The sequence below is a fragment of the Canis lupus genome, chromosome 4 (genome assembly GCF_048164855.1).
Source record: "Canis lupus baileyi chromosome 4, mCanLup2.hap1, whole genome shotgun sequence".
In the NCBI taxonomy this organism is placed as follows: Eukaryota; Metazoa; Chordata; class Mammalia; order Carnivora; family Canidae; genus Canis; species Canis lupus.
The window spans coordinates 34,260,229-34,272,941 of record NC_132841.1 but is presented as its reverse complement, the minus strand read 5'-3'; the positions used below and the strand labels follow the sequence as shown (position 1 = coordinate 34,272,941).

Sequence of the window (12,713 nt, the reverse complement as noted above, 5' to 3'; positions counted from 1 at the left end):
TCGGCATCTCCCGCTTGTTCGGATGGGTGTCCTATCTGATGTGCACATCTGTTTTCTCTGACTGCCAGTGTTGGCTCGGAGCCTGGCGGGCTAGCTGCTCCCGTCCTCCTTTACTCCTCCCTCTGTGTCCCTTCCAAAGCTGCACACTCTGACGAGAGGGTGAGAGTGCCCCAAGGAGATGATGGCTCTGGTGTATGTATAGTTGGGTCCTCCCGTCTAAACCTTTGATGGTGTTAATTGACTCTGAAAGATGGTGGAAATCCCTACTGTGTGCTGGGCATGTTAGTGAGCTTGGGAAGTTCCCTTGAAAGAGGAGGTGCGCATCTGAGATGAGAGAGGTCCCTCTGCAATGACTCATGGCTTCAGGAGATGAACTATGGAGGCCGTGGGGGCAGAACCATGAGGCTGGCACAGCAAATGGAGGTGGTGTTTGGGGGCGGGAACAATGAGGTCTCCTGGGACAGAAGTGGACATGAAGCCATAAACATTCGGGCTGCCTACTTGTCATCCAGAGATGATCCCTGAGCCTCTGGCCAGGGGCACAGTCATGAATAAATACTGAGAAGAGAGAAGAAATCTCCATTTCAAATGTGGGGATGGAACAGTAGTGCTGAGCTCCTTGGCAGTTACGCATTCATTCCATACTCATGGAAACTGCAGTAATTTAGAGCAGTTCAGTATTTAGACTCAACTGTGTAATTCATCCTGATGTTTCCCATTCATCAAAGCCTTGTGTTTGTTTGTATTACCATGAGAAAAATAAAAAAAATGTGGGAAAAAAGATTCCTCCTCCTTTCATTACAGGCAGATTACGACAGAGTTACAACCCTTGGGGCCCTTCAAGCAAAGGAACATCTTGCTTCAATTAGATATAAATAATGAACAATAATTAGAAAGATTTCTTCATCGAATTTGTTATTTTATGTTTCCTTTCATCTGTAATGTATGGAAACAAATACCGAGCTCTGTTTCTGGGCCATGTAGCAGGGCCTGAAGGAACTCCGTGGAGTGTGTCCCCAGAGCAGAAGGAAGCATCCATGGCTGGCTCCTCTGTGCGCATGCTGTGGAGGCTGGTGTCAGCCCTGGATCCAGGGCCACGGGTGCAGAGAGGAGGCTGCCTCGGCCCCAGCCCTCCAAATTCTTACAGCCTGCTGTGCAGAATAATTGTTACTAGCTACTGGCCACTGAGTTTGTGTCAGGCCCTGCTTTATGAGCTGAGCACACAGCACCTCAGTTAGGCTTAACGGCGACCCCATGCCATGGACTCTGCTTCTTGCCCTGCTTTAAGAGATTTGAAGACTGAGGCACAGAGAGTTTAGAGCTAACCTGCCAGTCCTGCAGTGTCAGTGATGGTGGAGCTTCAAGGTAAGGCAGATGGTTAGACTCCCGAGATCTGCTTCCTCTCGCTCTAGGATGCTGTCCTCTGAAATCACAGTGATATTATGCTGCCATAGAAACCGTGCAAGGTGTAGAGATGGCACGGGAAGGAAAGGGATGGTGATGGCTTTGCACGGGGAAGGAAGGCATCTGGATCTCCAGGGTGTGTGCAGGAAAATATCAGGTGGATAAGTGAGATAAAGGGGTTCCAGGCAGAGGAAGCACCATGGCCTGGTGCCGTAGAGGAGGACTGTGTAGGATTTCTCCTATCAGCATTGGCTCTGGGGCTGCGAGGAGACAGGTGCAGCAGCTGGAGATGAGACCAGAAGATGGAAGGGTGTGCAGGTCAGGTTAAGAAGATGGGATCCCCTCATGGAAAGGGTGGCTCAGGGAGAGGCGGCGATGATGATCCTGGTTGGCACAAAGGAGAAACAGGTTTCTGGAAGAGAAAATGAAGAGTGATCAAGGTGGAGCCCGGAGAGAGAGCATTTAGGGGATTGTTGTTCTTTTTGCCATTTTATTCTACATGTGACGATCTCTCAACACTCTGAACCAGGTGGTGCTCATTTAAGGCGAGGGAGAGCTTTGTGCCAAGTGGTCCTTCCCGGTCTGACTATTGCCCCTACCCCAAGGAAGCCTCTCCTTATCCACCCCCAGCTCAGACATCCGCTGCTGAGCCTTCCTCGTGCTCTCCCTCCCCCCAATATGCACATGGCCTGAGCTGCCTGCTTCTCCTTCGTGTACAACAAACCCCAGGCTCTCAGAAGTGCTTTGTTTTTATCTTTGCCATCTTTTAATAATTGTCAACACCTAAAAATCAGGACACTTCATATAAAATCACAGATTTCTTTGTTTACTGAAGACAAATTGAGGGGTGGTGCTCAAAATGCAACAACTGGGTGGGACTCTAGAAGAGCTGCAAGCTTTGGCGGGGACATGGCTCTTCACTGCACATCCTGAGTGTGTGTCCCTGCCCACACCAGTTCTAAATGGCAGGGACTTGTCATCATCATCATCATCATCAATCTTGCCAACAATGTATTTCCTCCCGGTGCTGTAGGCGCTGGAGTTAGAGACCTTTGACGTCCAGCCACCCATGTTGCCCTGACTCTTATGCTGTGGTTGTCTGTATGCTTCTATGGCTGAGGGCAGGAATGATGGCTTATTCACCCTTTTGTCCCTCGAACTCAGCACAGGACCTGGTTTTGGGTGTTCAGTAACCCTATTGAATTAATCTACACTGAGGAAACATCATTGTGATAGGATTAGGCCCTGGCCAGTCATGCTCTGGGCTGAGGAACTGCAGCTACTTGGGGTTTGGAGTGAAGAATGTGGATAATGGGCCACACTGGGGCTTGGTCCTCAGGAGAACCTTGCAGCCCGTTCATATCCCTGCAGTGTGTGACATACACCCACCCTTCACTGCCTTTTTGCCCTTTCAGGACGTTCCAAGACCTCTCCAAACAAGTCGACATATCTTACGGCACCGTCCGGGATTCTGCCGTGTATGAGTACTTCCGAGCCAAGGGCACCAACCCCCTGGAACAAGACAGCACGTTTGCTGAACTCTGGCGGACCATCAGCAAGAATGGAGGGGCTGACAACTGTGTGTCCAGTCCTTCGGAAGGCATCAGGAAGGTAGGCGGGAGCTGGCCTTGGCCTCGTGTGTGCTGTGACGGGCCGTGGGCACCGTCGACTCCAAGGTAGGAGACACCTTCCTAGAGCATCTCCTCTGAGTAGCCCTGTCACCTGCAGGGCGATCCGTCTTCAGCCAGTTGGATAGAAATTTGTCACAGGCACGTGAGTGCGGTACACACATTCTTTAGGTAAGATGCCCGTTCTTGGCAACAGAAGCAGAGGGGCTGCTCATTAGGTATCTTCTAAGTTTCCAAAGTTTCAGTGAAGAGCAGACAAGTTAAGCCTGAGACATAGACCCCCTGCCTCCTGGGCTTATAGGATGGGGGCCCACAGGGGCCTGCCCAGCCCAAGGGAGAACACTCAGCAAAAGCAGAAGCAGAGGACCAGGTAAGAGGTGGAGGGACTGAGGGCACAAGGTTGAGAAGAGGGTGGGCACACCCCGGGCAGGGTTAGAGTGGGGAAGAGCACACGTGAGGGGCGGAAGGCCCGGAGCGAGAACTGGACAGTTGGCCTGGCGTGTCTGGGGGGCCTGTGCTTTGGAAAAGAGGTGTGTTTGGGGGATGGTGATGAGGATAGCAAACCCAGGATGGAGTCTATGGTGGGGGAAGCTGAAGGGGAGCAGGTGAGAGGGAGCCGGGGCCAGAGAGAGGGAGGACGCAGAAAAGCCATCACCTTCTTCAGCAGCGGGTTAGACTCTGTTCATTTATATCATATAATTGCCCACAATGACCTGAATTAATCATCGTCCTCCCGTTATACAGATGAGGGGGTCAGAGACAGGGGGTCACACTCCGAGGTAGGTTCTGATGCCTGGGGTCCGGGCTGTGTTTGGCATTTATCCACCACGTGCTTGCGGAGCCCTCGAAGGTCAACGCGGAAGAAGATGGCGGGACGAAGGCAGGTGTCGCATCAGGGAGCTGCTGGTGGTGGTGTCCTGTCCGGGGACCCTCCCGTGCAGTAGCTGCTGTCCCTGAGGTTGCTAGTGAATGGTGTGAGAAAGCTGTGCCCCTGTGCAAGGCTGCTGTCTCCGCGCAGACGAGCAGTCCAGCCTGCCTCCGCGCCTCCTCCTTTGCCTTCTGTTCTCACGCAGCAGCTCGCCCGGGATGGCTTCTTGCTGTTGAGCCACACTGAGCAGCGGAACGTGTCTGGGCTCTAAAGCCTGACGCGCTTGGGTGTGAATCCCAGCTCCCTGCTCACCAACGATGTAAAACCGGGGACAGCGCTCTTCCTGTCTGGAACCTTCTCAGAGTAGAGAGAGGCCCTGTGGGGGCCTCCTCAGAAACTTAAAATATTCAGAAGAACGTGTTATGGTGGATACCGCGCCCAAGTGATAACCTGACAAAAATAGTAGAATGCAATATAAAAAATGTGCTATTCCCTTGCTTACAGCATTTATTAAAATCTTTGTTTTTAGTGAATTACAAAGGATGGCGCTCTAACCCCGAGCTCCTAGGTCTTTTTTCATCCCTGACAGTGAATCTTTGCAGCTGTAGGCGACCTTGTTTGGAGAGAATGAATACAAAGTTGACTTAAGGCTTCTTATGAATGTAAGGCCTAGGCCAAATGGCCTTTGAGTTTCTGCTGCCTGCTTGCTTTGTCTCTCAGAGAGAGCCAATAGTCCCATTCACATAGGATTTTTTTTTTTTGAGAATTTTTTTTTATAAATTTATTTTTTATTGGTGTTCAATTTGCCAGCATACAGAATAACACCCAGTGCTCATCCCATCAAGTGCCCCCCTCAGTGCCCGTCACCCAGTCACCCCCACTCCCCGCCCACCTCCCTTTCTACCACCCCTTGTTCGTTTCCCAGAGTTAGGAGTCTCTCATGTTCTGTCTCCCTTTCTGATATTTCCCACTCATTTTTTCTCCTTTCCTCTTTATTCCCTTTCACTATTTTTTTATATTCCCCAAATGAATGAGAACATACACTGTTTGTCCTTCTCCGATTGACTTACTTCACTCAGCATAATACCCTCCAGTTCCATCCATGTCGAAGCAAATGGTGGGTATCTGTCTTTTCTAATGGCTGAGGAATATTCCATCGGATACATAAACCACATCTTCTTTATCCATTCATCTTGGATGTGAGGGCGATCTGGCTGCGACATCTGTCACCCCATTGATCGCCAGGGTTGATTCACATAGGATTCTTATGAGGATTCATTGCAACGGTGCTACAAAAAGTACTCCTTATAAGGGAAAAGATGGCTACTTTTGACTTTATTAAACTTCCATTCATCGTTAGACACTTTAAAGAAAAAAAAAAAGACAAGTCACACACTGGGAGGGGATATTTACGATGCATTATAACCAAGATAGGATTGAATATCAAGGTTATAGGAAGAGCTTTTCCAAATCCATAGGAAAAATTCAAACAATTTAACAGGAAAATGGGCAAAAGACTTGCACAGGCCTTTCACAGAAGAGGCAATGCGTATGGCCAGGAGGCCTAGGAAGAGATGCTCCAAATCATTAGTGATCGAGGATATGCAAATCAAGACCATAAAGGTATATCATTTTACACCAATTAGACTGGCATAAAACGAGAGGTGGTGGAGAGGACGGGAGTAACAGGTGGTTAATTGCTGGTGGGAGTGTACCCAGTACAACCACTTTGGAAATGAGCGTGCTATTCTCTTATAAAACGGAACATTCAAATACCCTGTGACCCAGCGAGGCCACTCCTATGTATCCGCCGAAAGGACACTCCTGCACACACTTCAGAAGTGAGAAAGGTCAGGGTGGTATTGCTTATAGAGTCAGAACCCTGGAAATGATCCAAATGAGCTTTAACAAGGTGAAAAAATATGACCTGCAATGAAATGAATGGCCTACAGCTTCGTGGAATAGCACAGTTGAATCTTCGCAGAATAACACATCGAATCAGAAAAAGCATTAACGGCAATTTCATGTGGGCCCACTAATAGGAAACAACGTACTTCTTAATACCCCATTTAAAATGTATGAAACACATGCACGCACACACATCCCAAGTAACAATGGGGCACAAAATCCACGAGAGTGGCTAATACAGATGGGAGAGCTGGAGCAACAGGGAGCAGAGGAGCAAATGACTGTATGTAAGTCAAGGTCAGTGTTAGCTTCAGATTCACAGGGTCTAAAAAATTTTTTTTACGTTTCTCATTATAAAAAATGATTAATGAGTTAATGAAAAAGAGGGTCATTCCTGGACAAAAGTGATGAGTAAGTCCCAACCAAGCCAGGCAGAGGTTGGCTCCTAGAGACGCCAGGCCGTTTTGTCCTTGCCTGCTGGCCTCGCTCCTGGTGCACCTTAAGAGAACAAACAGCACCGCAGGGCCCTCACCGCAGGGAGATGAATCTGGAGATGGGTCGTCAGGGAAGTGTCTCCCCATCATCCTACTCACCCCTAGCCCATTGCTGGCACATTAAAAATCATCCCCCCATGGTGATGTGTAGGGTCTGAACTCACAATTAAAGCAACGTAGAGAAGGTAAGTAGGGGAAGATGCAAAGAAAGGATTCCTTCCAAGTGCCTGTAGCTTCATGGTACAGAACCTAATCTTTCTCCAGTACATAGGATGTGTTACTTTTATGACACCTTCATTTTATAAACCCCAAACCAGCTTTGGGATCACAAATCTCCCTCGTACATTCAGATCTTTAAGAAAAGAAAAAAAAAAAAAAGACCGACTGCCAGCACTAGACAAATGTTAAGGGTTTTATAACTAGTGTCATAAAAGTGAGTTTATGGTATTGTCAGAAAGTGGAGTGGGCTGCATTTTTTACTGGAAGGAGAGCTCAGCTTTGCTCTCAGATCCTCTTCGTGGGCCTAGGAGGCAGCGGCGAGGAGGGGGCCTCCTATATTTAAATGGTTACCTCAAACTCTCCCTGTCTCCTGCCCCCATGGGGCGGCCCCTCACCTGTCCCCCCACCCCCACCCCCTTGCCAGGCTACAGCTTCAGAAACCTGGAGAATGCCACCCACCAGCTGCAGACCAGGCTGAGGGGGGCGTCGCCCCAAGTGAGGGTCGTGTCCTGAATTCAGGAACTATTAAGGAAAAATCCAGCCAAAGACACCCTGCTTCTGTGCAGCGTAGGCAGCCTGGCAAAGGTGAGGAGGGGGTGCCCTCCCCCCGAGGGACGTCGCCAAAAGCTCTTTTAGCAAGGGGAGGGTGACCTCGCTTCTAATTTCCAGTTACTCTTTGGCGACTCTGGCTCCATTTCTGGAGGGCGCTCGGGAGTGGAGCGATGTCTAATTGCTACTAAAGTCAAGGAGCTTGGAGTAGAGGGTAACCTCAGAGAGCTGCTATTATTTTTTCTTTGGGAGTGCTACAGCTTTTAATGACTTGAAACCAATTTAGGTGGGAAATTGCTTAGCAAGAGGTGATTACTTCTCCGCAACATCAGAACCAGGGGAAGGGATCGTGTCACGGTGGCCCCACCTCTGCGACCCACTCCTTCCTGCTGGTGGCTGCTCAGACGTGGAGGGGGTGGCCCTGGCTGGGCCCTGGAGAGAACTGGAAGGAGTGTGTGAGGGGAAGGCAGTTTTGTTTATTTATTTATTTTTATTATTATTATTATTTTAATAATAAATTTCTTTTTTATTGATGTTCAATTTGCCAACATACAGAATAACACCCAGTGCTCATCCCGTCAAGTGCCCCCCTCAGTGCCCGCCACCCAGTCACCCCCACCCCCCGCCCTCCTCCCCTTCCACCACCCCTAGTTGGTTGCCCAGAGTTAGGAGTCTTTATGTTCTGTCTCCCTTTCTGATATTTCCCACACATTTCTTCTCCCTTCCCCTCTATTCCCTTTCACTATTTTTTATATTCCCCAAATGAATGAGGCCATATAATGTTTGTCCTTCTCCGATTGACTTATTTCACTCAGCATAATACCCTCCAGGTCCATCCACGTCGAAGCAAATGGTGGGTATTTGTCGTTTCTAATGGCCGAGGAATATTCCATTATATACATAGACCACATCTTCTTTATCCATTCATCTTTCGATGGACACCAAGGCTCCTTCCACAGTTGGGCTATTGTGGACGTTGCTGCTATGAACATCGGGGTGCAGGTGTCCCGGCGTTTCACTGCATCTGTATCTTTGGGGTAAATCCCCAGCAGTGCAATTGCTGGGTCATAGGGCAGATCTATTTTTAACTCTTTGAGGAACCTCCACACAGTTTTCCAGAGTGGCTGCACCAGTTCACATTCCCACCAACAGTGCAAGAGGGTTCCCCTTTCTCCGCATCCTCTCCAACATTTGTGGTTTCCTATTAAGTGCCCACAGCATGCAGTTCTACCAACAGTCCTGCCTGCGCTCCGTAAGTCTCCTAAACACGGGGTTGTCCCGGAATGAGTCACGTGCTGGCTGGCTGAGCAGAAATGCATAAATCTGAGATGTAGCTGGTGCCATCGGTTAGCAGGTCACCCCCGTGGATTCCCTGATGGGACTGGGAAGGGAGGTCACTCCGGGCTCCGGCTCAGGCTTGCTGCTTAACGGCCCTGTCTTAGGAAGGAAACCCGGCCGGTCCGCACAGAGGAGAGGGGCTGCCTTCCTCTCCCTCCGCCACCCGCTCCTGTCGGCCCAGGAAGGCGTAGACCCATACGGGCAAACCCCGGTCCATGGGCGAAATCTGGCCTCCCGCCTGCTGTTGTAAATGAAGCTTTACTGGGGCACGGGCCACACTCCTTCACTTACGTGCGGTCTACGATGTCTCCCCTACTGCCTCAGCACAATTGGGTAGTTGTGACAGAGACCATAAGGCCTTCAAAGCCTAGAAGGTACATGGCGTGGCCCTTTGCAGGACACGTTTGCAGATCCCTGGTGTGGGCCAGCAGCGGGGCCGGGGACGCTGCCCTAGTGTGTATCTAAGAGCTCATATGTGTGTCCAGTCCCTTGTCATCTGGCTCTGCATTGTCTCAGGGTGTGCAAGGATACCAAGGCAGGAGCCCGTTCTCTAGTTCTGCGCCATCTAACAGCCCCTAGGTGCCTGCGGCAGCACAGCACCCAGCTCTGGGCCACCCAGTGGTACGCTGGTGTGTCTAGCCGTGCGTCATCTTAGCTCTGTGCCATCTAGTGGCTCACGGGCTCTGCCCACACGCTGTCCTCTCTTGTCCTTCTTAGGTCTAACCCTAGTGGCCCAGGGGCTTCTCCTTCACGATCCCGGGTCCCAGCTCTGCTCCTAGCCCAGCCTTCTTCCCCCTGAAATCTGTTTAGCCGTCTCTGTAGTCCAGGCCCTGTGCCAGACGATCTACGTGTATTATTCTTTTCATCCTAAACGGAACTACTTGATTATCATTATCTACATCGTATAGAACTGGGACCTGAGCCCCAGAGAGATGAAGTGGCTTTTGCCCAAGGTCACAGGGACCTGAGTAAGTCATGGCACAGTCCAAGCCAAGGCTCATTCCAAACTTCCTCTCCCCAGGGGGTAGCATTCCCATCTCTATGCCTCACTGTGCCTCTCTCCCTCGCGTACTCTTTACCTGTGCTTTTATTTCCCTTCCTCTTTTATGCCAAAGTAAGGAGACACCGGCTTTTAAAAGCCTTACCTGTCCTTCTGTACCTTAGCAAAGCTTTCTTCAGTCTCTGATTTTGATCTTTTGATTTCTAAACTACTAAAATATCAATTAAAGACATTTTGAGATGCAGAATTGGGCTGGCAGGTGGTTCAGATTTATACAAGAATAACTTCGTCACATGAAATCAAACTTCCATGTTGTTGGAATTTTTTTCTTCAGCTTTTGATCAACACTAGCAAGTAATATCCAGTGTAACCCAATTTCGGTGCAGTGCCAGGGCTGACCTGGACTGCCAATTTATTAAGGCTTTCCATAAATCAGACCTCATATTTAATAACATTGTCAAATAGAATACGGTGTTAATAGTTCAAATGTCAATCTTTGCAGCTCATTGAGCTCTTCGGATACATACACAAGTTGCTTGTTTCAGACCCTGTGGCTAGAGATAGTATTTTTCTGAGGGAGGTAGCTTTTGAGTCCAGCAGTCGTAACAGAAGGTGGTTTTTTCCACTCGGTAAATACCGCTGAGGTCATAAAGTGTGAATGCAAATTCAGGAAGAAAACAGGCCCACAAATCTTATTTATTTCCACACTGATCTAATGCTTGCCATGGACCAGATTGGGTATCACCCATCAGCCCCTGTGCTTTGTCCCTTCCTCTTGCTCTCTGCTCTGTGACAAGGGCTGCCTCTTTTGCATACGCTGTCTGCTGAATGTCAGGAACTGTACCCTGTGGCAGAAAAGGATAGGGTTAGGGGCCGTACTCTGAGGCGGGAAGGTCCTTCTCGGGGTCCCCAGAAAGACTGCAGCTTTCCATGGGAGGACAGGGAACGTGGGTGCCCCACGGGGTCTTCATCTGGAAGGAGCAAGTTGAGGAAGCATCCTGGTTTCCCAGCCTCTGGAAGTTCTCACTGAGGAGTGAGGGGGAAGAGGCTTCGATGGAACGTGTTCCTTTGTATTTGGGGGATGCTAGGTGCAATGACCAGGGAGATTTGGCCAGTTTGATCAAAGGGACTCTTAATGTGGCTCTGGCCTCCTGGAAAGGGGACCGGTACAGACAGGCAGCCCCTGCAGAGGAAAGGAACAACACAGGCTCGGCAGCAGCCAGGCCTTCGAGGCTTGTCCAGGACACCTGTTCAGCTCTTTCTCTGCTTCCGAGTCCATGCAGAACAGGGATTTGATGTGCCTCCTTCCTTCTGAGATGCTCACATGGGATAACTGTTCATCTCTATATCTTTTATACTTGCTCGAAAGCACCATATCCATTTTTCGAGTTGGATAGTCTCTTTTTATTCGTTCATTTATTCACTTACTCATCCATTCAAGACACGTAGCTTGGATAGCTTCTCCTAGGAGTTTGAAGATGGGAGTTTAAGTCCCACTTTTGACTTAATATAATCTGTGGCTTGTCTCTGGTCAAGTGAATTCACCTTCTGAGCCATCTGTGAGACTGAGAAGAGCCTGCCCAGGTTAGCGGTGAGCCTACCAATGCATTCAGCAGAAAGCGTCCAATATGGTAGCGAAAGATGGACATTCAATTGGAGAAGGACCATCATTATATGGTCTCATTCGTTTGGGGAATATAAAAAATAGTGAAAGGGAATAAAGGGGAAAGGAGAAAAAAATGAGTGGGAAATATCAGAAAGGGAGAAGAAAATGAGAGACTCCTAACTCTGGAAACGAACTAGGGGTGGTGGAAAGGGAGGAGGGCGGGGGGTGGGGGTGAATGGGTGATGGGCACTGAGGGGGGGCACTTGACGGGATGAGCACTGGGTGTTATTCTGTATGTTAGCAAATTGAACACCAATAAAAAATAAATTTATAAAAAAAAAGAAAGTGACATTCGGTAGCTGTCAGCAAACTGCCTCAGCGTCTACTCTTTGTGAGGAAAACAAGATAGCTAACATATAAAGACAAGTATCACCTAGTCCTTTTATGAGGTATAACTGACAGACAATGAAATGCACATGTATTAAGTGTTTGTTGAATGGGTTTAGACAACTGTATACAGTTGTATAATCAACACCGAAAACAAGCTACAGAAGCTCTCCATCATTTGGGGAAATTTTCTCATGTCACTTTCTGGATACTGCTTATGCCCAGAAGCAACCACTTACAACTTTCTAGAAACACAGATTAGATTTACCTGTTCTTGGAGCCCCTTGGTGGCTCAGCGGTTGAGCGTCTGCCTTTGGCTCAAGGTGTGTTCCCAGGGTCCTGGGATCGAGTCCCATATCGAGTCTCCATCCCCCATGGAGCCTGCTTCTCCCTCTGCCTGTGTCTCTGCCTCTCTCTCTCTGTGTCTCTCAGGAATAAATAAAATTAAAAAAATATTTACCTGTTCTTGTAATTCATATAAACAGAATAATATAAAATATGCGTATTGTGCTCAGTTTCTTTCACCCAGTGAAACACCAATGAGATTTAAGTTGTGGATATCAGTACTTCTTTTTCTTTCTTCTTTTTGAGTAGTATTCCATTATATGAAAAAGCCTCAATGTGTTCATCCATTCTCCAGTTGACATGCATTCAGTTGTTGCCAATTTGGGGCTGATACGACTAAGACTGTATGATCATTTTTATACAGATCTTTTGTGGAGATATGTTTCCATTTTTCTTTACTGAATACAAAAGTGGAATTCTTGGGTCATGGGGTAGATGTGTGTTTGCCTCTATAAGGAATTGCCCAAGCACCTCCACCTCTATTTTTGCTCCTACTAGTCGTACCTGAGCCATATACTTGTAAGCTCCAGTTACTGGACATCCTAACCAACATTTAGTGTTGTAGTCTTTTTGACTGTAGACAATTTAGTGGATGTGAAGGATGGTTCTAGATAATTTTGCTGCAGACATCTTGCTGCAAGCATTTTCACTGCAAACATTTTCGCCACATAACTAATTAGCGACCAGGCAATTTTGCCATAAAAGATAGAATAACTGGTTGACAATCTGGTTTCATTTCTCCATTGAAAAATTCTTCTTTTTTTATATTATATAAATCTTAGCTAGCCCTCATAATTTCTACACAGTAACATGTAGAGATGATGGTCTTAAAATAGTGAATGATGACAAATCCATATGTTGACTTGATAGAAAATACAGTGATAAAACTTACTGGAAGTGTGAAATAAGGGAGTGTAAAGCCAGATTGCACTCTAGACAACACTAGAAAATGACGACAGATCAGTTA

General features: G+C 48.1%; 1 protein-coding gene across 3 annotated transcripts in view; it reads left to right on the top strand.

Moving 5' to 3' along the window:
* The window catches only part of GRID1 (glutamate ionotropic receptor delta type subunit 1), a 638,858-nt gene that overhangs the window by 593,125 nt on the left and 33,020 nt on the right, over positions 1-12,713 (top strand). For all 3 annotated transcript variants that reach the window (XM_072823838.1, XM_072823837.1, XM_072823839.1), the window contains one exon: positions 2,820-3,015. In XM_072823838.1, coding sequence (XP_072679939.1) covers positions 2,820-3,015 — 196 coding nt within the window. The remainder of the gene's footprint in view (positions 1-2,819; positions 3,016-12,713) is intronic.